At 46.2% G+C, this 24,788-nt stretch overlaps 1 protein-coding gene across 2 annotated transcripts in view; it reads left to right on the forward strand.

Annotated features, from left to right (window-relative positions):
* RCOR2 (REST corepressor 2) overlaps positions 1-23,654 on the forward strand; it is a 119,001-nt gene extending 95,347 nt beyond the window's left edge. Inside the window, exons 10-12 of one of the 2 annotated variants that reach the window (XM_029614712.1) lie at positions 5,066-5,123; positions 21,033-21,268; positions 22,127-23,654. In XM_029614712.1, coding sequence (XP_029470572.1) covers positions 5,066-5,123; positions 21,033-21,268; positions 22,127-22,444 — 612 coding nt within the window. In that variant the 3' untranslated portion in view covers positions 22,445-23,654. The remainder of the gene's footprint in view (positions 1-5,065; positions 5,124-21,032; positions 21,269-22,126) is intronic. The other variant, XM_029614713.1, reaches the window with a different exon arrangement.
* Positions 23,655-24,788: the final 1,134 nt, after the last annotated feature.

Consider the following 24,788-nt stretch of genomic DNA (forward strand, 5'->3'; position numbering starts at 1 on the left):
AGATATGGCAGCTGAGATTCAATGCCAAGAAGTGCAAAGTCATGCATATGGGAAGTGGAAATCCGAATGAACTGTATTCGATGGGGGGGGAAAGGCTGATGTGCACGGAGCAGGAGAGGGACCTTGGGGTGATAGTGTCTAATGATCTGAAGTCGGCGAAACAATGTGACAAGGCGATAGCTAAAGCCAGAAGAATGCTGGGCTGCATAGAGAGAGGAATATCGAGTAAGAAAAGGGAAGTGATTATTCCCTTGTACAGGTCCTTGGTGAGGCCTCACCTGGAGTACTGTGTTCAGTTCTGGAGACCGTATCTTCAAAAAGACAAAGACAAGATGGAGGCGGTACAGAGAAGGGCGACCAGGAAGGTGGAGGATCTTCATCGGATGACGTACGAGGAGAGATTGAAGAATCTAAATATGTACACCCTGGAGGAAAGGAGGAGCAGAGGTGATATGATACAGACTTTCAGATACTTGAAAGGTGTTAATGATCCAAAGACAACGACAAACCTTTTCCGTAGGAAAAAAATCAGCAGAACCAGGGGTCACGATTTGAAGCTCCAGGGAGGAAGATTCAGAACCAATGTCAGGAAGTATTTCTTCACGGAGAGGGTGGTGGATGCCTGGAATGCCCTTCCGGAGGATGTGGTGAAGACCAGAACTGTGAAGGACTTCAAAGGGGCGTGGGATAAACACTGTGGATCCATAAAGTCAAGAGGCTGCCAATGAAGAGTGGGTGACTCGCCAGAATGATGGCTACTGCCTGGAGACAATACCCTTATTAAATAAACATACACATGCTTACTGTGACTCCAACATCGCTTAAGCTTCAACAGGAAGAGGAAATGTGGAAAAAAGGATTCACACTCACAAAGAGGGGAGTAGCTGGCTTGTTACGGCGGTTACTACCCCAAATCAAATAAGCCTGATACTTCACTTTCAATGCATATACAGCATAGTTCTCTGCTTCAACGGCAGGGGAGAAGAAAAGAGGGATCGTACTCACAAAGCGGGGAGTAGCTGGCTTGTTACGGCGGTTACTACCCCAAACCAAATGTGCCTGATACTTCACTTTCGATGCATATCCAGCATGGCTCTCTGCTTCAACAGCATGGGAGAAGACTGATACTTCACGCATATCCAGCATAGCTCCCTGCTTCAACGGCAGGGGAGAAGAAAAACAACCAATAAGGGCTGTACAACATAGTCTGTGTAAAACAAATAAGCATGGGTGTAGCTTGCTTATTGCGGTGGCTACTACCCCTAACTAATCAAGCTAGATATTTCACTTGGATGCAGCTCCATCACTGCTCTCTACATTAAAGGTGGGGGTGGAAGGGAAATAGAACCAAAGAGCTAAGAGAAACAGATAAGTATGAGAGAAAAAATGTGTGAAGCTTGCTGGGCAGACTGGATGGGCCATTTGGTCGTCTTCTGCCGTCATTTCTATGTTTCTATGTAAAGAATCTCCCCCGTACCATCCAAACAAGGAGTACCACAAGGTTCCTCACTTTCCCCTACCTTATGTAACATATATCTACTCCCACTTTGCCAACTACTCAATAACCTCAATCTTACCCACTTTATATACGCCGACGATGTGCAGATCCTAATCCCCCATCAAGGACACCATCTCCAACACCCTAAACCTTTGGAACAGCTGCCTTCACGCTATCAATCTCCTTCTCACCAGTCTCGATCTGGTTCTCAATAATTCAGAAACCGAACTCCTGGTCGTATCCCCCAATGATAATAAACATTTTGCCAGCTCCGCCTCGATACCACTAACAAACCAGGTGAGAGACCTAGGGACCACCCTGGATTCTAGAATGAGCTTCAAAAAATTAATTAACGCCACCCCTAAAGAAGGCTTCTTCAAGCTACAGGTCCTAAAACAGATTAGACCTCTCCTACACTTTCTTGATTACCGTGCAGTCCTTCAAGCAGGGCCGCCATCAGGGCAGTATTCTTGGGCCTGCAGTATGGGGCCCCAGGATCTACTGCCACATATGGGGGCCCGCCGCAGCCGCCAGGCGGCAGGTGCGCTTGGGGGATGTATTAGTTCATGGCAAAGAGGCCCACTGAGGCTCTCTCCGACAGTCTGTTGCCCAGGGGCCTACTGAAACCTGGAGCCGGCCCTGGGTGCGGGCCCCAGAGAAGGGAGAGAATCAATGCTATGCGTGTCTTTTAGACACGCATAGCATTGATTTACAGAGCACCGCAGACAGAGACTCGTCCGCGCGCTCTGTCCTGCCAGCGTTCACTGTCTGACGCGGCTGTGACGTCATCGCCGCGTCAGACAGTATGCGCCGGCAAAGCGCGCGGGCCGTCGCTGTCTGCTTACTGTATGGGGCCTCAAAATTCCTGATGGCGGCCCTGCCTTCAAGCCATATTGTTCTCAAAGATCGATTACTGCAACGCGCTACTACTCGGTCTCCCTGCCTCCTCCACTAAACCTCTACAGATGCTGCAAAACGCAGCAGCCAGGATCTTCACAAATACCCGTCGCAGAGACCACATCACTCCGATTTTAAAATCTCTACACTGGCTACCCATCCACTATAGAATACTCTTCAAGACACTGACCATCATTCACAAAACCATATATCAGCAATCATCTCTACAACTTACCATTCCTCTCAATTTCCACTCTTCATCAAGACCAATTAGATCCGCTTACAGAGACTTCTTCCAGGTCCCCCCTAGCAAATCCTCTATACACAACTCTATTAAAAAACGAGCTCTTTCCATGGCCGGACCGCATTACTGGAACTCACTCCCCCCCTGATCTACGCCAGGAAAAATGCCAGTTCTCCTTCAGAAAAAAACTGAAAACCTGGCTATTCACTCAAGCATACCGCTGAAGATACTATCTTCTTCCAGCACTGTCTATTTCCCCTCTCCCTAGTGCTTCCCTTCCTTGCCCCCCACCCCTTCCCGCCCACCTTCCCTCCCAGTCTCACCCTCAGTCCCCCTAAATATGGACCTGTTCAGCCAAGAAATCTGTTTTTTACAATTATCTTATTATGCCAGTAACTGATCACTCAATTAACTTTTGATATCTGAACCACTGAAATGTATGTACAAGCTTTATTATCTAATCAACAGTTCTCTACTCATTATTTACTTTTTAATCTATCCCTCTTTTCTAATGCCATTCTTTTATTTCTTTTATGCCATTCAAGCACGTTATAATTGTATAAAACCGTTATTGTAACATAACCAGTTCTCAGTTAAACTGTTATAATGTACTATGTCATTACAAGGTTCGCCTTAGACATATTGTTAGATGTAAACCGATGTGATATACCAATCGAATGTCGGTATAGAAAAATAAATAAATAATAAATAAATAAATAAATAAATAATGACCAAGTTATTCATTCCCTGTTTATTGTAACTTTTTCTACGCCTGCTCTGTTAATTGGTTCTCCCCTTGTTCATTGTAAACCGGTTCGATAAGACTTGTCTTGAGCATCGGTATATTTAAAAGAACTTAAATAAATAACATATATTAATTTGCAGGTATATAAACATACATGGTACACTGCGAAACATTATATAACTTTGTCAACTCTGAAAAACTGAAGTAAACAGTGGTAAACCTTCTATGCGGCCTATAGTATAGCGAAGTCATAGCACATATCCTGTCACAGGACATTTTCAGATTATTCAGGCAGCTTACGAGAATCTAAGAACAGCTGTGCACTCGCCGCTATGTCAAATGAGTGCCAGGAGCCATTGTATTCCATGCGTAGCTTCGCCGGGTATTGTAGAGAGAATTTAATGTGTTGTTTTACCAATAGTGTACAGATCCCAGAAAATTATCTTCGCTTTGCCGATATCGTGGCGGAGAAGTCCTGGAAAATTAGGATCCTGGACTTTTCATATTCTAGTTGTCCAAGTTTCCTAGATGCTTGCAGAATCAGCATCTTATGAGAGTAGTTGAAGAATCTGGCAATTGTGACCCTGGGTCTGGGGTTTCCAGATGTTTTCACCCCCATTCTATGCGCTCGTTCCACGTGGCATTGGCCCCTTAGATTTTGTAGGCCCACGGTATTTCTTTTATGCTTTTTAATGTAGTTTTGTTTTCTTTTTATTGTCAGTTATTTTATGCGTGTTTCATTGTTAACTGCCTAGACCATTCTGTGTTAGGTGGTCTATAAACCTAATAAATGTAAACCCAACACTGTGCATCACTCAGAGAACACCATCCCTACTGTGAAGCATGGTGGTGGCAGCATCATGCTTTGGGGATATTTCTCATTGTGGTGGGGACTGGGGCACTTGTCGAACTAGAAGGGACAATGAAAGAAAAGTCTTTTGGGGAAAAAAGCTTTCTGTCTTCTGCAAGAAAACTGAAACTGGAACAGAAGTTCACCTTTTGGCATGACAACGACTTGAAGCACACAGCCAAAGCTACACTGGAATGGCTAAGGAGCAAAAAGAGAAGTCTTGAAGTGGCCCAGTCAGAGCCTCGACCTCAATCCAGTCTGTGACATGACTTGAAAATTGGTGTCCAGCACTCCCCAAGTAACTTGTCAAGCTTAAACTGTTTTGTAAAGAAGAATGCTCTAATATTGACCAGCATAGATGTACAAAGCGGCTGGAGACTCGGCTGCAATTGCTACCAAAGGTGCTTCCACCAAGTGTTGACTTGGGAGAGTTGGAAACTTATCCAATAGAATTTCAGTTTTGGTTTTTGGATACATATACGCTTTGTCCCCCAATAAAATATTTTTGGCCCTGAAAAATGTGAACTAGGAAAAAAAATACTCATTTAAATGCATGCAAGACTGACATATCGACACAACAAAATGTGAAAAATGTTCAGGGGGTGTAGACTTTCCATAGTCTTTGTACCTTAAAGTCGTCACTGAGTTCCATTTCATACATTGTAGTGTGCTAGGCCTGCACATAGAAACTTGCTGACTAGTTTCACCCCTGAAGTGGCATGTCAGAGGTAGTTGTTTTCACAACTGCTGCTTTTATTTTCCCCCTCTGCCACAGGCCTGGACTACCTCACTTCCCACCACCTCCTGTTAAACATGGCTCATATTTTGCAGGCAAACATAAAGGTGACCTCACGTTGGACGACAGACGAGCAACTCCTAGCGGTGCAGGGTAAGTACAACTTCTCCCCTTCCTGTCCTGCAGAACTGTATCAGCTCCTCTCCAAATGGCCATCTGGAACTGAAATGATGGCGTTAGTCTGGCCACATTATGCCTGGGAACATGAAGTGGAATTTTACCATGCGGTCATTTGTCCTTTTTTTTGCTTTGTCTCCAAATGATGTTTAGCATGCAATAACCCTCCTAACATACACACTGAGAACATATTAATCTCTGCCAGCCTTCCGTCAAATGTCTCTGATCACAGTCCCTCCAAAGCAAATTATATTTATCATATTTTAACTGCATTCTATTTCTGTAACTAGATTTTTCCTTCTATTCATCAGCTATGTGTGCTGTATTCCTGCTTTACAGAAGCAATTTTCATATTGTGCACATTGCTGCGAAATAACATGGAATGGAATAGCTGCCTAGTGGTTACAGCAGCAGGCTGTGAACCAAGAAAGCCAGGATTCAAATCCTGACACTCCTTGTCACCTTGGGCAAGTCACTTCACCCTCATTGCCTCAAGTCCAAATTTAGATTGTAAATCCTCTGGAGAGAGTGAAATACCTAACAGTACCATAATGTAATCTACTTTGAAGTGTTGTGGAGAGTAAATTGTCTTACCTTGAATGGTGTTCTCTGTAGACAGCAGGATGAATTAGCCATGACCTGGGGTGATATCATCAGACAGTGCTGAATGGACCCTTTCCTTTTGCTCTATTGAGCATATGTGAGAGATCCTGCTCATGTGTTGCCTTTTAAGCTCTTCAGTTTTACAGCTCAGTCTAGCTAACTAGTCAACTTTCCAGGGAGGCAGGCACAGGCAGGTATTTAGCATGGCTAATTCATCCTGCTGTCTATGGAGAACACCATTTATAGTAAGCAAACTTGCTTTCCCTGTTGACAAGCAGGCATACATTAGCCATGACATGAGGGGAATCCCAAGCTGAGGGTTGCAGTGGAGCATTTGTTGAATAGGCAGTTCAGATACCACCGTGAAGAGTGGCCTACTGGGTGAGCAGTCTACGCAAAACTGTCTAAATTTACTATCACTTTTTGATAAATTGTCCAGACAATAATGGGACATGAAGGTTTGAATTGATGTCCAAATTGCAGCTTTGCAGATGTCTTCAATAGGCCCTGTTCGCAGATGAGCCACTGATATAACCATGGCTCTCTCTTAATGAACTTTGATAGTCTATAATCTGAAAGTCTGCTAGTACATATCAGTGTGCAATATAGTCTGCTAGTCAATTGGATAATGTTCATTTGTGGCCAGACAGAATTGTACAAGATAAATAATTGTGAGGCCTGACTATGGCTGAGTCCTTTTTTTTTTTTTTCTATAGCAAGCTAATGCTCTTTTACAATCTTAGGGATGAAGGGCCTTTTCCCTTCATGTGCGTGCAGTTTTAAGAACATATGAAAAATTGAGACTAACTTTTGGGTGGGTACGGAGCACCATTCTATTGTGGAAGAACTGCAGATAAGAATACTGTGCAGGCCTGGGCCGAATGGGCCAGATCCCAAGAGTAACCTGGTGCTGCATCCGGGTTACCTTTCCTTCTTCCATCCGATGGCAACATGGTCCCCATTGCTGGCCTCTGCTGTGGTCTCTGTCGGCGCACCAATGATGTCACGCTGGGTGATGTTGACAGACAGGGACGATGGAAGCAGCCTTGTGGCATCCTGGACCTCTTAAATACAAGGTCCGGGGAGCAGCTCTCCCTCTTCCTGCTTCCAGCGTTCAAGCGTTGCAGTCATGATCTCCCCACGTGGTGCTTCCGATTTGGCCTGCTCAGAACTCACTGGATTAGCAGCAATTCAACAGTGAAGGGAGCTCTGCTTTAAATCGGGATCCCTGATCTGCAGAATCTGCGGCTTTTATCGGGAGCAAGAACTTGTGGCAGCTGGTGGGTGACCCAACAGCAGATCTCGCAGCGACATACTATCATACCACTGAGGTACAGTAGCCATTGCACCTAGCCTCAGCCATGTGCTTGTGCATCACTCCCTCTCTCCCAACAAAAAAAATCACACTGCTGGCAATTATATATATATTTATTTATTTTATTTAAATTCTTTTAATATACCGATGCTCAAGACGAAGTCTTATCGTACCAGTTTACAGCATAACCGGGGGAAACCATTTAACTAGAAAGTTACAATAAACAGGGTGTACAATTCAGGGCCTGACAATTATATATTTATATTTACATTACTTCAATATCCAGTGGCGGAGAGTACCCAGGCTTACAGTCTGTACTCGGGCTCTGAGTATCAGGTGGATCCATCTGGAAGATCTGCGGGGTGGGGGGAAAAGAAAGGGATGTTGAGGGAGGAAGGACCAGAAGAAGATGGATGGCCAATTCTGTTTCAATAAGTGCATGCCAATAGGGTGTTTGGTGTCAAGTGCTTACTTCAGATTATTCAGTTCCTTCTTGCACTGGGTGACTACACATTGTGTGGGCATTGACAACATCATACACTACTTGGATGATTTCTTATTTATGGGGCCAAAAGAATTTGATCCCATATTCTCCAAGAATTCCTCTGTTGCCGCTGATTTCCGTTGGCCTCAGGAAAGACTGAAGGACCCTCTTCGACTAGACTACCGACTTAAGCCCACCCGGAATAGTCCAAATGCGATCCTGGGTCGAGGCAGGTAGCAAGGCAAGAGTAATCCAAGTCCAGTCCGGGTCGAGGCAGGTAGCAAGGAAAGAGTAATCCAAGTCTGGTCCGGGTCGAGGCAGGCAGCAAAACAAAAGAATGGATGGAGAGGCAAACCAAGTCAGACAGCGAGACATCAGAATCCAAGCAGAGCACCAGCACAAGAAGCCTGTAGCTGAGGCGAAGTTATGCTGAAGTCGAGACGTTTAAGTACTAAAGTTCTTCCCACACAATTTTCCGGTCTTCCGGGAATGACGCGCTTAAAGGGGGCGGAGCCTAAGCACGTAGTGTGATGATGATGCTGCCTGCCGGTGACTCCGCGCGCTGGACACGCTGAGAGCCTGAGACCCTGCCGATCGTGAGTGGTAACACTTACAATATCATTCATAGGAGCCAATGAAATCTGCCCTTTACGCACAAAAAAAATCAACCACTCCAACTCCCGCAAAAAACCTTGGGTTATGCTTGAACTAAAAACGAAGAAACATACCCTCAGGAAACTAGAGGAAATCTGGAGTAATGACCCCTCACCCGCTCGACTCAATAAATATAGAGCAACCTTACATAAATACCATGAATAAACCCTCAACACCAAAAAAGACTTCCATGCTAAAAGGATACATGATTTACAATTCAATTCAAATGCACTCTGCCTATGTATCTGAAATGACTAAAATCACTCCCCCACCCATCTCTGACGAAGATGCCGAAACCAAGAGTGATGAATTAGCCGAATTCTTTCATGAGAAAATAGCTAAAATCATGTTACGTTTCCCAAACAGCAATCTTCCAACTAAAACTATTCCACGAAATGCCCATGCCACTTTCAATGCCTTCGAACCCACTGCCTCCTTAGAAATTGAAACCACTATAAAAAAATGAAACTTGCCACACACCCCAGTGACGCCATACCAACTAAACTGCTACTGACCATCCCTGAAATAATAGCACCTCCTATCGCCAACATTATTAATTGCTCCCTAGCACTAGGTGAAGTCCCCACCTCTCTCAAACAAGCCATCATTAAACCCATACTGAAAAAAACCAAAGCAGATGCCTCCAACCTGACCAATTACCGCCCCATTTCTAACCTCCCTTTTCTGGCGAAAATCCTTGAAAGAATTGTCAACATACAACTCACTGAATACTTAGAAAAACCTAAATTTCTTTCACCCTCGCAATTTGGTTTTCGTAGACATTTCAGCACCGAAACCCTACTTATCTCACTCACAAACTCCCTCCTCATTGGGTTTGATAAAGGGCAATCGTATTTACTAGCCATGCTCAACATATCTGCTGCTTTTGACACCATAAACCATAACATCCTCATTAACCATCTTAAGGAAATAGGCATTTCAGATACCCCTCTCCGTTGGTTTGAGTCTTACCTTCAAAGTAGGCAATATAAGGTCAACTTTGGAAACTAGGAATCCCAACCATATAATCTAACCCATGGAGTCTCACAAGGGTCCGCCCTCTCATCTACCCTCTTTAATATATACATTCTCCCCTTCTGTCACCTCCTCTCCGAGCTCGGCCTCATGTATTTCATATACACTGATGATGTGCAAATCATCATCCCTATTACCGACTCCCTAAATAATGCCCTTAAAACCTAGGACATGGCCCTTACAACTATTAGTGCACTCCTTACGAGCATTAATCTTGCCATCAACCCCGATAAAACAGAAATCATACTTATCTCCCCTCAAAGAAGCAATAATATTGACAACTCGTTCCATACACAATACCCCGCAATCACCCTTTCGCCAAATGTAAAAAACCTTGGAGTCACCATAGACAACCATCTAAATTTCAAATTACATATTAATAATAAAAGATGGTTATTTTAAATTACATATGCTGAAAAAACTAAAACCACTACTCTATCAATGTGACTTCCGTACCGTCCTGCAATCTCTCATTCTTACAAAAGTAGACTACTGTAACTCACTTCTTCTTGGCCTCCCCAAAGCCACCATTCTCCCATTACAAATGCAAAATGCAGCAGCACGCATACTTACCAACACCCGTAGATCGGAACACATTACACCCATACTCAAAGATTTACACTGGCTCCCCATTGCGCAACGGATAAAATACAAAACATTGTCCTTAATACTTAAAGCCCTATACACCGAAAACATGATCTGGCTCAATAATGCCTTACACTTCCGTATACACTCCAGACCACCCAGAACACAACACGCTGCCACACTACACACGCCTTCTCACAAAGCCACCTTATTCAACACAACTAGAGAACGTGCCATGTCCATAGCTGGGCCTTCAAACTGGAACAATATGCCCCCTGACCTCCGTCAGGAATCATGCCCAAAAAAGTTTAAACAAAAACTTAAAACATGGCTCTTCTTACATTGCTTTCACTTAATGCTCTTGTAACCTCATAATAACATTAAACATTTCCTCTTTACCTCCTCCAGCTTTCCCCTAACCGATATAGCTGCATTCTTTTGCCCAACTTTGTAACATATTTTTCCTTCCCACACTATACTATCACGTTTTTGTCTATATTACTATTCATTGGGTCCATACCTGCATCTAGCCTGCACCCCATACCTGGGTCCATACCTGCATCTAGCCTGCACCCCATACCTGGGTCCATACCTGCATCTAGCCTGCACTCCACTCCCCCTCTTTTGCCCATTACCGTCTTATACTTAACATTCCCTCTGCTCATTTTTACAATTTGCTTTCTTTGCGCAATATTTAACTATGATATTTAAACATTTGTTTTTTGTTCCAGTCTTTCCAACCTTTTGCATCCAGTACTGTATTCCACTTTATTTACTCCACTTTATTTAAATGTGATTTGCTCTGCTACTTAATAACTGACTTAACTAGCTTGGACCTTCTAAATCCTTCAACTATTCCTTATTTGTAATTAGCCTTGTTTTTGTTTTGTTTCTATTCTATCTAGTTCAATTGTTCACTTGTAAAGCACTGTTGCTATTCTTTATGTTAATTGTAAACTGATGTGATGTTACTAAATGAATGTCTGTATATAAAAGCCGCAAATAAATAAAAAAATAAAATAAATAAATCTAAACACCATCCAGGCAAAAGCGTCTCTTCCGAAGGACAGAGTGCACATGTTATCAGACTTAGCCAAGTCGGTGAAGTCTCGCCGAACCACTACAGATCATCATCTATTAACCTTACTGGGTTACATGGCGTCCACAGTCCATGTGACTCCCATGGCTCAGCTGGCCATGAGAGTAGCGCAATGGACATTAAAGTCCCAGTGGTCCCAATCAAGTCAAAACATGTCCCACATTGTCCACATCACCAACCAGCTTAGTCTCTCCCTAGCTTGGTGGATGCAGGACTCCAATCTAATGATAGGACTGCCCTTCCAACAGCCACAACCTCAAATTACTTTGACAACAGATGCTTCTACCCTGGGTTGGGGAGCCCATGTCACCAACTTCCAAACCCAGGGAACCTCGACCAAAGCAGAAACAAAGCACCAAATAAACTTTCTGGAACTCTGAGCAATTCGATATGCCCTCCTCACTTTTCGAGATTGGATCAGGATTACTTTCTGGGAAATGCAAACAGGCAATCAGGTAGCAATGTGGTATCTAAACTTAGACTTCGTTTTTGGGTACTTGCCAGGTTCTTTTGGCCTGGATTGGCCACTGTTGGAAACAGGATGCTGGGCTTGATGGACCCTTGGTCTGACCCAGTATGGCATTTTCTTATGTTCTTATGTTCTTAAACAAACAAGGGGGCACAGGCTCTTACCTACTGTGCCAGGAGGCAGCACAAATCTGGGCCTGGGCTCCCTCCCACTCCATGCTATTGAGAGCAACTTATCTGGTGGGCGTGGACAATGTAATAGTCCACGCCCACCAAGGTCCTTGGATCCCACTGTAGCATACAAAATATTTCAACAGTGGGGCCACCCGTGCATAGACCTCTTTGAGTCAATTCACAATCGCTAACTGAACAAGTTCTACTCTCTGCACCGCAGCAGCACTACACCTCCACTGGATGCGTTCGCCCACTCGTGGGCAACAGGTCTCCTCTACATCTATCCTCCACTTCCACTCATCAGCAAGACTCTTGTGAAGTTACATCATGACAAGGGCACTATGATTCTCATAGCCCCTCACTGGCCGCGGCAGATTTGGTTCTCCACCCTGCGCGACCTGTCAGTCCAAGAATCAATTCACCTGGGCACAGATTCAACTCTGATAACACAGAACAACGGTCTCTTGTGTCATCCCAACCTCCACTCACTGTCCCTGACAGCTTGGATGTTGAAAGGTTGATTCTCCAATCTTTGAACCTTTCTGACAATGTGTCCCAGGTCATCGTAGTTTCACGAAAGCCTTCTACTAGGAGATCTTATCGTTCAAAATAGAAGATATTCTCCTCTTGGTGCACATCACAAGAAATAGATCCCTTTTCCTGTCCCACAACAAGCTTCCTGGACCACCTTTGGAATCTCTTGGAGTCTGGCCTACAAACCTCCTCCATGAGCGTACACAATAGTGCCGCTTACCACAAGGGCATAGGGAATACTTCAATTTCCACACAACCACTTGCAGCTCGCTGCATGAGAGTCTTGCTACAACTTAAGCCTCCACTGCGTCCTCCAGTTCCAGCATGGGATCTTAATGTTGTCCTGGCACGACTCATGAAACATTCTTTCGAACCGTTATATTCCTGCGAGCTTCGACATCTCACTTGGAAGGTGATCTTGCTAGTAGCCATAATGTCAGCTCGCAGAGTCAGCTCGCTACATGCACTGGTAACATACCCACCATATACCAGGTTCCTTCACGATCGTGTGGTACTTTGTACTCACCCTAAATTCCTTCCAAAAGTAGTGTTGGATTTCCACTTAAATCAATCCATAACACTTCCTACCTTTTTTTCAAGACCTCACTCACAGCCAGGTGAGCGAGCTCTCCATTCCTTGGAGTGTAAGCTCGCTCTTGCCTTTTATTTAGATAGTACTGCAGCCCATAGGAAGTCCACCCAATTATTTGTCTCTTTCAATAAAGCAAAATTGGGCACTCCGGTAGGCAAACACACTTTATCCACCTAGCTAGCGGATTGCATTTTTTTTTGCTATCAACAAGCAGGACTTCCTCTTCAGCAACGCGTAAAAGTGCATTCAGTAAGGGCAATGGCAACGCCAGTGGCACACCTCCATTCCATACATCTTGCTGAGATCTGCAGAGCTGCCACATGGCGTTCTCTCCATACATTTGCAGCTCATTATTGTCTCGACAAGGCTGGCAGACAGGATTCCTTCTTCGACCAGTCGGTCCTGCATAATTTGTTTCCAATCTAAATAACCCAACTTCTTTCCTGCAACCCAGGGAGATGATCAGGCTGCCCTGCTAGCCAAAACTACCACAGTTGTTGTGCCTGTTGCACGTCGTTAAGTGTTTTGGCATCTTTATATTCGGGCATCCTGTAGCTTGCTAATCACCCACATGTGAGGACTACCATCCTGCTTGTCCTGGGAGAAAGCAGAGTTGCTTACCTGTAACTGGTGTTCTCCCAGGACAGCAGGATGTTAGTCCTCACGAAACCCACCCACCATCCTGTGGAGTTGGGTTCGCTTACGTTTTATTATTTTATTTTTCGCTCGTACTTTTTACTGCACACGAGACTGTAGGGGGACCCCTGCTGTATGCAGGGTTGGTGGCATGCTGGGCATGCTCAGTGTGCCAGTCAAAGTTCTAGAAACTTTGACAAAAGTGTTCCGTGATTGGGCTCCATCCTGATGATGTCACCCACACGAGAGGACTAACATCCTGCTGTCCTGGGAGAACACCTGTTACAGGTAAGCAACTCTGCTTTTTGGCTTGTAACTGCTGCTCCAAGCAGGTTACCCCCATGCTTTTTTGGAATCCTGATGCAAATGAAACCCTGCTTTTCCTAGCCAGATGGACTCAGGACCAGTGGGTTATGTGCTCCTCTGCTAGCAGATGGGAGACTGAGTCAGATTTCATAGGTGACGTTACCCTAGATATACCCCGGCCGTGACCTCAGCTCCTCAGTATCTCTCTGTCTCCCTAGCAGATGTGGACACTATCCCCTCGCTAGCACGGTGCTAACGGGATTACAAAAAAAAAAAAGGAAAGAGAAGAGAAGCATTTCATCTTTAAGAAGATTTAGCTGCGCTCTCCTGCACTGATACCTAAGGGTCCTTCCCCCAGTCGAGAATTCCTGAGGTGATTTCCGATCCCTCAGAGGTGTGCCTTCATCCGGTAGCTGGCTTCCGGCGTGGACTTAGCCACTGAAGTGGCTGAAAGGCAGCAGGTGCAAAGCCGAGCACGGCGGTGAAGGCCAAAGCCCTCTCCCCCGCAGATGGAGACCGTCTCTGCACTCGGACGGTAAGCGCTGAGACCAGGAAAGTTTAGAAAAATCTTCAATCCAGAGAAGGAGGGCTCCAGCAACTCTACTCTGGTCTCTTTGCTCGGCACACCATACAGACTCCTTTCTCTATCCTGGCGAGGAAATAAGGGGGGGCTCCAAATGGGTTGAGCAGCCTTTGATGGCTAGGCCCCGTTTTCGGCTCTGTGAGTCAGCCATGTGGCAACCCATGGCGGCGCCATCTTGCGCGTGGTAGGCTGCGACGCCATCTTCCCCCCTTCAACTGTCAGTACGCGCGGGTCAGGCTGGCCTCTTGGGTGCACAACGTGCGCTTTTACAAGCGCATAGTCACATGCATAACTGCGCGCACAACTGCATGCATAGCCGCACTCACGCATATCCAGGCGCATTACCTGTGCGTGCTGGACACCAAACCCACATACACAGAGGCTATGGCCCCGGCAGCAAAGAAGCTCAGATGGCACTCCCTTTGCGCAGCCTGCCACAGCCCGACTTGGAGTCCTGCCTTTGTCAACACTGTGAGGAAGCCCAGGGAAGACTATATTCTCAAAAGTTTTCCAAGTCTGGTCCATCCCAGTTGGAGGACGGGTCGGCAATGACCTTATCCAACAGCTCCCCGGAACTGAGCAATTCTGAGAAGGTGTCCTCACCATGAGAGGGCACTTCAGTAATCCCTACTCCGTCTCCTCAAGGGCTAAACATGGACCCAGGGGCCTTCTCTTGGAATTTTTCCAGGGACTACAAGCCTTTGTTAGGTGCAGTCAGCCCAGGCCACGACCCGGGTGGAACCCCAGCCGGGGGCACCTGATCCCCCCCCCCCCCCCCGGCCCTGTCCAGAGGCCTCGAGACATGCCTCGCCTCACCAAGAGCATCCCTGACAGGAACCCGGGCTCACTGGAGGAGGGGGAAATCCCTCCAGGCCTGGAACCATGCTTCGCTTCTTCCATAAGTATGAATTGCCAGCCCTTGCCTCCCAGACTCTGAAGATTCTGGGGATTCCAGGCACGGACTCTATGGTAGAACCAAAGAAGAACCCCATCCTGGTGTCTCTTCATAAGGCCTCTTGCTATTTCCCAATGCTGGAAGTCATCCAGGAACTGATTGACCTGGAATGGGATGCCCTGGAGGCAAACTTTAAAGGAGGGCGGGCCTTGGAAGCCTTGTACCCTCTGCAACCCGTGACCAAGGAACGCCTGCATTTCCTGAAAGTGGACACATGGTCTGTGCCGTCTCAAAGTGAACAGCCATGCCTGTTGAGGGCGGGGGCAGCATTGAAGAATGCTCAAGAGAGACGAGTAGAATCCATCCTTAAGCAAGCCTTCGACGCGACAGCAATGGCACTGCAAATCGCTTCCTTCTGTGCTCTAGTGGCTCGCTCCTGCTTGCTTCCCTCGAGAGAGACAGATAGTTCCAGAGCATATGCCGGAGAGGTGATTGAGCCTGGCGCAGCCTTCCTTTCAGATGCAAGCTCAGACCTAGTGTGTACCTCAGCCAGAGGAGTAGCCTTGGTAGTGGTGGCCAGAAGGCAATTATGGTTGCGCAACTGGTCAGCAGACGCGACCTCTAAGGTGAACCTCACAAGAATGCGCTTTAAGGGATCTCTCCTAATCGGAAGTGAATTGAGAAACTAGCCAATAAGTGGAGCGAATCTCCAGTGCCTCGTCTACTGGAAGACAGTGGAAAGAGATCCCAGCATCCTTCTCCTAGGAGAGCCCGGGGCAGAGGCTCCCAATGCTTCCGGCCCTATAGAAACCCGTCCTTCCAGACAGCACAACCTTCCGGGAGGTCTCAGTCCTTTCGGAACAGACAACCCAAAAGAGGCACAGGTCCAGGTGCACGTTCGACCCGAACTTCCCAATGAGAATGGGCAGACCCATCCACAGGAAGAGGAAATAGGAGATCAACTCTCCCTCTTCCACCAACGATGGGTCGAGATCACGTCGGACAAATGGGTACTAAACATCATACGAGAAGGCTTCGCTGTTGAGTTTCACAGCGTCCCTCGAGACAAGTTTATGATATCACCCTGTCACTCCCACCTCACGAGACTGGCAGTGGAATCCACACTGACAAGACTACTCAGTCTGAATGCTATAACACCGGTGCCTACACCCCAACTAAATATGGGGCATTATTCCATCTATTTTATCGTGCCCAAGAAAGAACGGTCATTCCGACCCATCCTGGATCTCAAGAACATCAACAGTCATCTACGAATATTACATTTCCGCATGGAAACTATCCATTCCATAATAATGGCAATGCAACTGGGAGAGTTCCTAACCTCCCTGGACCTCTCCGAAGCCTACCTTTACATTCCAGTCCATCAAGACCACCAGTGTTTTCTACGTTTTGCGGTACTGGGCCACCATAATGAGTTCTGGGCGCTACCCTTCGGCCTGGCAACCGCCCCCAGAACATTCTCCAAAATGATGGTGGTCGTGGCGGCAACACTGAGAAAAGAAGGGATCCTAGTACACCCCTACTTGGACGACTGGCTGATCTGGGTGAAGTTACCGGAAGAGAGCCTTCAGGTGACCAACAGAGTCAGGTCCCTCCTTCAGGAACTCGGTTGGGTCGTGAACATGGACAAGAGCAGTCTACAGCCCTCTCAGACCTTAGAGTACCTGGGGGCCCAGTTCGACACCAAGCAGAACAAGGTCCTCCTCCCCACCCTCCCCCACCCCCGAGGAGGAGGAAACTAATGGAACAAGTACACCGATTGATGACCAAGCTATGGAACTACCTTCAGGTACTATGCCTCATGGCCTAGTACCTGAAAGTAGTACCATGGGCAAGGGCTCACATGTGGCCACTCCAACACTCCTTACTGTCCCGCTGGAACCCACTGTCCCAAGATTACTTGATTCATCTCCACCTACCAACGAAGGTATGCTCTCGGCTCCAGTGGTGGCGGCAGGAAAACCACCTAAGCAGAGGCATAAGCCTATCCCCACCGAACTGGATCGTACTCACTACAGACGCGAGCATCCGAGGGTGGGGAGCCCACTGCCAGGAACTGATGGCCCAGGGACAATGGACCAAGGAAGAGGCGAAATGGAACATAAACCGCCTGGAAGCTCGAGTGGTCAGACTAGCATGCCTGCAGTTCAGCTGCAGGCTCCAAGGATAAGCGATTCGAGTGATGTCGGACAATGCAACAACGGTTGCCTACATCAACTGCCAGGGAGGAACCAGGAGCTAGCAGGTGTCTCTGGAGATAGAGACCCCTCATGGAATGGGCAGAGGTAAAGCTACAAAGGATCTCAGCCTCCCACATCACAGGAAAAGACAAAGTCTCAGCGGACTTCCTCAGCAGTTAAAGCCTGGACCTGGGGGAGTGGGCACTATAGACCAGAGGCTTCCAGCTGATTGTAAATCGCTGGGGCCTCCCGGCCATGAACCTACTGGCCACATCTTGTAATGCCAAAGTCCCCCGGTTCTTCAGCCACAGACGAGAGCTTGACGCCCTCGTCCAGAGCTGGCCAGAGGAGGACTTACTTGTACGCATTCCCTCCATGGCCTCTACTGGGCAAGATCATCCGCAAGACAGAACACCACAGAGGGCTAGTCCTCCTAGTGGCTCTGGATTGGCCCAGTCACCCGTGGTACGCAGACATGCAAAGACTTAGTGTGGGGAGCCCTCTGTACCTCCCTCCACACAGGGACCTTCTCCAGCAGGGCCCGATCCTTCACAAAGATCTGTCTCTATTCTCTCTTACAGTCTGGCCCTTGAGAGGACTCACCTGAAGAAGTGCGGTTACTCGAAGGCCATGATCGCCACTTTGCTCCATGCGAGGAAGTTCTCAACCTCCCTGGCATACATACGGATCTAGAGAATATTCGAAGCCTGGTGCGAGGACCGTGGGCTGCCCCCATGAACGGCCAAGATCCCTATGATTCTGGAATTCCTACAGGACAGTATGAAGAAAGGGTTGTTACTCAACTCCCTCAAGGTTCAGGTAGCAGCCCTCTCCTGCTTCAGAGCCAAAGTAAATGGAAACCGTTTGTCTGCACACCCGGACTTGGCCCGTTTCCTAAAAGGGGTTAACAACTCTGACCACCCCTAAAGTGGCCGGTCCCCCTATGGAATCTCAACCTGGTATTGGACTTTCTAGCAGGGCCTTCCTTCAGACCAATGCGCAGTCTGTCACTATGCCTTTTAACACTAAAGATAGTCTTCTTGGTGGCAATATGCTCGGCCCACCACGTCTCGGAACTACAGGTACTATCGTGTTGGGATCTATTCCTCCGCTTTACTCCAGGAGCGATACAGCTTCGCACCGTCCCCTCCTTCCTACCGAAGGTGTTCTCAGGGTTTCACTTGAATCAGTCCATCTCCCTACCATCACCAGAGGGACATAAGGATTCAGAAGACTCCTGACTTCTTCACCATTTAAACATTGGCAAATTCCTAGTACAATACCTAGAACAATCAGAACCGGTGCCAAAACGGATCGCTTGTTTGTTCTTCACAGCGGGCAGAAACAAGATGAAGCGGCCTCACAAGCGACTATAGCTCGCTGGATCAAGGATGTAATCAGGGAAGCCTTTACCCCTGCAAGTTAAGGCTCATTCTACTAGGGCCCAGGCAGTATCCTGGACAGAGGCCAAACTACTGTCGCCGGCTGACATCTGTCGAGTGGCGATGTGGTCTTGCCTACACACCTTCTCCAGGTTCTACCACCTGGATGTCCAGGCTCGAAAAGACGTAGCCTTCACAAGGACAGTGCTAAGTGGGCCACGGGCAGCCTCCTGCCTCATCTGGGAGTAGCTTTTGTACATCCCACTGGTCTTGAGTCCATCTGGCTACACGCTAGGAAATGGAGAAATTACTTACCTGATGATTTAGTTTTCCTTAGCGTAGACAGATGCACAACTGCCCAGGAGAGGCGCCAAAGAAGAGCCTGGAAGGCGAACCTCGATGCTATAAAAATACGGGTAAGCCTTTACCCTACCCTTAATTCAGGGCACCCACATTATGATGGGTGTCAGCGTTATGTTGGTTGCGTGCACTGGAGGTCTCCAGTTTTTAATCAGTCTGTTTTAATTAACCAATATAAATGTCCACAATGGCTTTTCAAAGAAAATACTGAGGAGCTGAGGTCACGGCAGGGGTATATCTAGGGTGACGTCAGCTTTGAAATCTGACTCTGTCTCCCATCTGCTAGCAGAGGTGCACATAACCCACTGGTCCTGAGTCCATCTGTCTACACTAAGGAAAATTAAATTATCAGGTAAGTAATTTCTCCAATTTTGGCTTGTTACTGCTCTATGCAAATACCTCATTTCTATCCTTTTTTCCACTATAGATCCTTCCACCAATTTAAAAAGCTAAATTATACATAATATCACTTTGAAAATTGTCAACAGTACAACGTATTTATTTAAACTCTTTATGTAAAGAGTATGCAAGGTGATTTCATCACTATATAATTTAAAATGAAACACAATAGACAAAATTCGAATTAGAGGCATAAAATCCTAAAAATATAAACTATAAAAGGACTATTAAGATTAGCATCACTTAAATCTTATCTAATCAAACTGAGGAAATGCTAAAGAGAATAAATAAGTCTTTAGCCTGTTTTTAAAATTGAACACAGCCAGGTCCTCCCTCAACATTCACACCTGCTTTTTTTGCAGATGCTTTTTTTGTATGGAAGAAAAAACACAGATTTGAAAATGCTCTCTCTGGGTATCATTTTCCTTCGCCCTTATATAATTACGCCCCCAGGAATGCAGCCACCTCATGAGGCTTAAAGTGCCTGTATTGTGAAGCCCTGCACCTGCAAGTGTCAGGCTGATGCCCAGAGAATGATTTAAGATTTTGGCACCCCTAGGGCACTGTTGGTCTCTAAAATACAGCCCCCTAATTTCCTGTGGCAGCTCAGGGTCGATTCTGTGGAAATATTCAAAAATTCTGAAACACAAACATTGCTATCTTTTATATTACATTATAAAAATAAAATAGTTTTACAGTCTATGTATTGGTGTAATTTATAATATATTTTATTTTTAGTGGCGAAGAAAAGTAATCTCAAGTATCAGTACATGGAGGAGACCTCAGAGATGGGGAGAGGAAGGGAGGAAGATCAGGAATGGGGAGGAGAAAGGAGGAGGAGCATGAGAAGGAAAGAGGACAAGGGATGGGGAGGATGGCAGATGGGGAAGATTAGGAAACTGGGGTGGGGAAGAAGAGGTAGAGCGAGGCAGGTTCTTGGATTGAGGAAGGGTTGGGGAGTGGGTTCCAGGATCAGGTGAGAAGGGAGAGGTAGGAAAGGAGCTTCCAGGATTTGGGGGATAGAATCCAAGTTCAGGGAAGGGAGGATCTGAATTGCAATGAGTGGGAAGAGAGGAGGGAGATATCTTTCCCATGCTCCGGTCCTGCTCTTTCTTGCATCCCCTCTCTAGTATCCCACCCAATATGACATACACATACACATGGCACCAGTCCTTTCTCTCTCACACACATGAACACTGCCCCCTACCCTTGTTCCCCTCTCTCTCACACAGAGACCTACATAGCAGCCGATCCTCCTCTCATCCCCAGCCTTTCTTCCCACCCTTCAGTTATCTCTGCTCTGCCCCTCCTAATCTTCCCAAAATGATCCTTCTTTGTTCTGTCTGCTGCTCCCTGAACACTGCCTGGGAGAGGAGGAGCTGGAGTAGGAAGCAGAGGGCTGTTCTCTGCTGAGGGAGATTCAGATGAAAGGCAGCAAATCTTCAGCCAGCCTGCTGCTCCCCCAGACTTTTGCCACCCCAGGCACAGGTCTAGTGTGCCCATTGACAAATCCAGGCCTGCTGATAGCTGCATGAAAGAGTGCTGGAGCTGATGTGTTTTTTTTTATTAATCTTTCACAGCTGTCCGGAAATATGGCAAGGACTTCCAGGCAGTGGCTGAGGTGGTGGGGAACAAGACCCTGGCACAGGTGAAAACCTTTCTTGTCAGCTACCGGCGTCGCTTCAACCTGAAGGAGGTGCTGCAGGAGTGGGAGGCAGAGCAGGAGCTGCAGGGGAATTCTGGGAGTGCAGTGGCCTCTGCAGGGGACGGCAGGAGTTCCAGCACCTCGCTAGCTAGTAGTGAGGAAGAGGATGAAGTAAGAAAGAATGATTTTTTTTTTTTTGTACTTTAAAAAAAAAAAAAAAAAATCTACTGACGAAGGAAAAAAAAAACATCAGTTTTATCCATGCTTCCAGCAGCTGATGTAGGGCATGACTTTCTGGAGCATTAGTGTGTGCTGGTGGTACACGTACACAGACCTCTGAGCTATGGAATGCACCAGGAAGGGAGATTTTTTTTTTAGCTATGTTTTTATTTTTATATTTATATATATATATATATTTATTTTTTTTTTAATCTAACCAATCCAAAAAACGCTCTGGCCTGGCCCACCCTTCTGGGGATCTGGAGCCTGTATGAGCACTCAGAGTACTGAAATTCTAGCCGGGAGAGTACTTTCCTACATGGATGAGTAGTGGTGGCCATGGACTGATGTATGATAATATCTGGTGGCCAGCTGTTATCCCAGACTCTGATGTAAGCTAGTGCGTTTCTACCGATAGGTTGTCATATGCTGGCTCCTGCATGGGGGGGGGACTTCCTGGGACTTACATAGGTTTTGCAAGCTTTGGATAATATTTTAGCCCCCATAATGCACCTCACTTTTGGAAGCTGCTTCTCTGCCATGTCCAGTGTTATCCCCGATCACAACATGGCATAGATCAGCACCCAACTGGGCTGTATTGAGTGTGAAGTGTGACAGTGTGCTTTAACAGTTACAGGGCCAAGCGTATGGCAAAGCAGGGGCCTGGAATTCCTGAGTTCTTCTGTCATTCATAGGCTGCAGATTATAAAAAGAGATAATAGAAACGTTTCTGGGTGTATGGGGGTGTCGTCCTTGCTCTATAGGTACAATGCAGACTTCTGAAGTATCTTTTTTTTGCTTTCTCTGCAGGTACAAATCACGGCTGTTACCAATGCTCCGGTTCCCATGGTAGTCGCAACGACGTTGCCGCCCCCTGCCCCTCTCTCCCAGCCCCCACCACTCCTGCGGCCTGTCCTGCCCACGGCTCCAACGCTGCTCCGCCAGCCTCCTCCACTGCAGCAGGGTCGCTTCCTGCAGCCCAGACCATCTCATAACCAGCCACCTCCACCTCTCATTCGGCCTGCTGCTAACCCCCCTGCTGCCCGCCAAAATGCACGGGTTGCACTCCAGGCCCCTCCCTCCCTACTGGGAGTGCAGATGGATCCCCCCACCTTGGGATCACTATGAGAGATCAGTTGGACCTAAAGCAATTGTTGGGGCTCCATGGAGATGAGGTTCGCAGCTCTGCCTTGGGAGGAGATGGGCGGGGACACTGCTACCGTTCCCTAAGATGTCTCCCACCTCTCTGCTCTCCTCTACAGTTTTTCTTCTTAAAACAAAGACTTTGTGGATATTTAATACATTGTGTCTTGAGATGCCAATGCACTGATTAATGTAGGAGTATTCCCTACCCTCAACATTTTCAGACGTTTCCCCAGCCTCTGTTAATTGGTTCTGATAAGGGCCTGTTTTGGTTTGCTTTGGTGGATATGCTGAAACTTTAGAGACATGACTTGGACACTCTGAATGGGGTTTTCAGTCACCTGTTTCCTCTTCCCTGTGATGCTGCAGCAAGGATACAGATGCGATATCGGAAACATTACCCAGTGCGAAGCAGGGAACGCTGATCACTTCCCTTCCCCGGGCATTCAATTTAGCACCTCCCACTCCTCTGTTATCTCATCTTTTGAGTAATGACCCACTCAGCTGTGTAACCAGAGACATACAAAAGCAGTACTTAATCCTAAGCTATAACAAAGCAAATTGGAAAGGCCATCCCCCTCAAGGTAGGGTGCTGCTATGTTTAGTTTTGAGAAACCTTTAGCAATGCCTCCATCCATTATCTGCACTGAGCAGGAGTAGTGCAGGAATGAATGGGAAGAGACAATAGCACCTGATAGCCAAAGTATGAATATAGCAGCAATAGCAGAAGGGAAAGGTGAGGGCACCCTGAGACTCCCAACATGTGAGTACAGTGTGATCTGAGGGGAACAGGTAGTTAAAAGCAGGGATCATTATATGGTGCCCATCTTCTATTCGGAAGAAATGATGATAAAGACCCTTTTGCATAAGAGACTGCAGAGTATGAAAATCAAGGAGGTAACAGGTGAGTTGATATGGTAAGCAGTCTAGGGAGGGAGCAGAGGGTGAGGATCCTCACCTAAACAGCTTTTACTAACATGGTAGATTTTTAGCTGGGATTATTTTTTTATAGATGACAGCTCACCACAAAGTCAAACAGTGAGATAGGGTGTTAGCAGTAGAATTAAAACTTGGATCTGCAAGTGTCACAGCTTTGTGCTCCACTAGGCAGCCCAGGGCTGGTCTGAACCCTGGGAAAAGAGGTGTCACCTACCCCTTGTAGGAACCAAGCTGGGATACCTACCTCCTCCCCCCCCCCCCCCCCCAAAAAAAAAAAAAAAGAAAAATATACATTTAAATATTGTAACTTTATTTTTCCCAGACTACATTCTTTTCTCAAGGAAGAAAAATTTCTTTTATTTCAATTTGTGTTTATTTATTTTTTAAGTGAAGTATTAGAGTTAGAATGAAGGCATTGTAAGACAAATTAATTCACTAGAAATGTGCCAAAAGTAGAAATATATTAATTGGAAGAAAAGGATGAAATTTTTATTTTAAATAAAAGGAAAAAATGTATTTAACTATGTATCTACATATATCTTTGTGGCCAAACAGGCCTAATTTCAACCCCACACATGGGTGACATTATCTAATGGCACTGACATGGACCTGCTCTCTTAGAACTCAGAGCTAGAAGTTTTTTTGGAGCAGGTGAGGATGTTCCTTGTTGCCGCCACACGAGTCTCTTCAGTTGTATTTCTTCTGCTGTTTGCTGATTTTTTTTTACTGTTAACTTTTTTTTCTCTCCTTTCTGTTTATTTTCTTCCTCCAGTCTTTTTTTTTTTTTATTATTATTTTCTTTGAGTTGCCTAAAAAAAAAGTAGGGTAGTTGCTTTTCCTCGTGTTTACTCCTCTTGATTTTGACTTTCATGATATTGGGGAAGAAATCATAAGATGTCTGTGCTGGATTTACATGAGCTCTGCCTCTGTTACTTGGCCCCCTTACATGATGAGAGTAATTGCCAAGCATATGCGTGCTCTCATAGAGAGCTTAAGCTCCGATTCCCTGTCAGAGTAAAGAAGTTGTTCAGAAGGGAAGGTCAGTCTCCCTGAGATTTTGAACTACACAGGCTACTGCTTTTCCAGGCCACAGAATCCTTCAAGAACTGCAAGCGAAGGTGTGGCAGACTCTTTCCATTCTCATTGCTTCTTGCTGAAAGTGTTCATTCACCAGGCTCGTTTTCCACTTTCTATTCTAGTTTTGTTTCTTATTTACACACTGGTACTTGGGCGAGTTTTATAAAATAGCAGTAGTACGAATAAGCAATATTTGCTCGCATATCACTTTTTAAACTCACCTTTAATTGTTGATTCACCAGTGAATATATTAGTCTAGCTGCAAAACAAGGGCCTGATTTACTAAGGCTTTCCTCCCATTTTGTGTCTATGG

The sequence above is a fragment of the Rhinatrema bivittatum genome, chromosome 8, assembly GCF_901001135.1.
Source record: "Rhinatrema bivittatum chromosome 8, aRhiBiv1.1, whole genome shotgun sequence".
Taxonomy (NCBI): Eukaryota; Metazoa; Chordata; class Amphibia; order Gymnophiona; family Rhinatrematidae; genus Rhinatrema; species Rhinatrema bivittatum.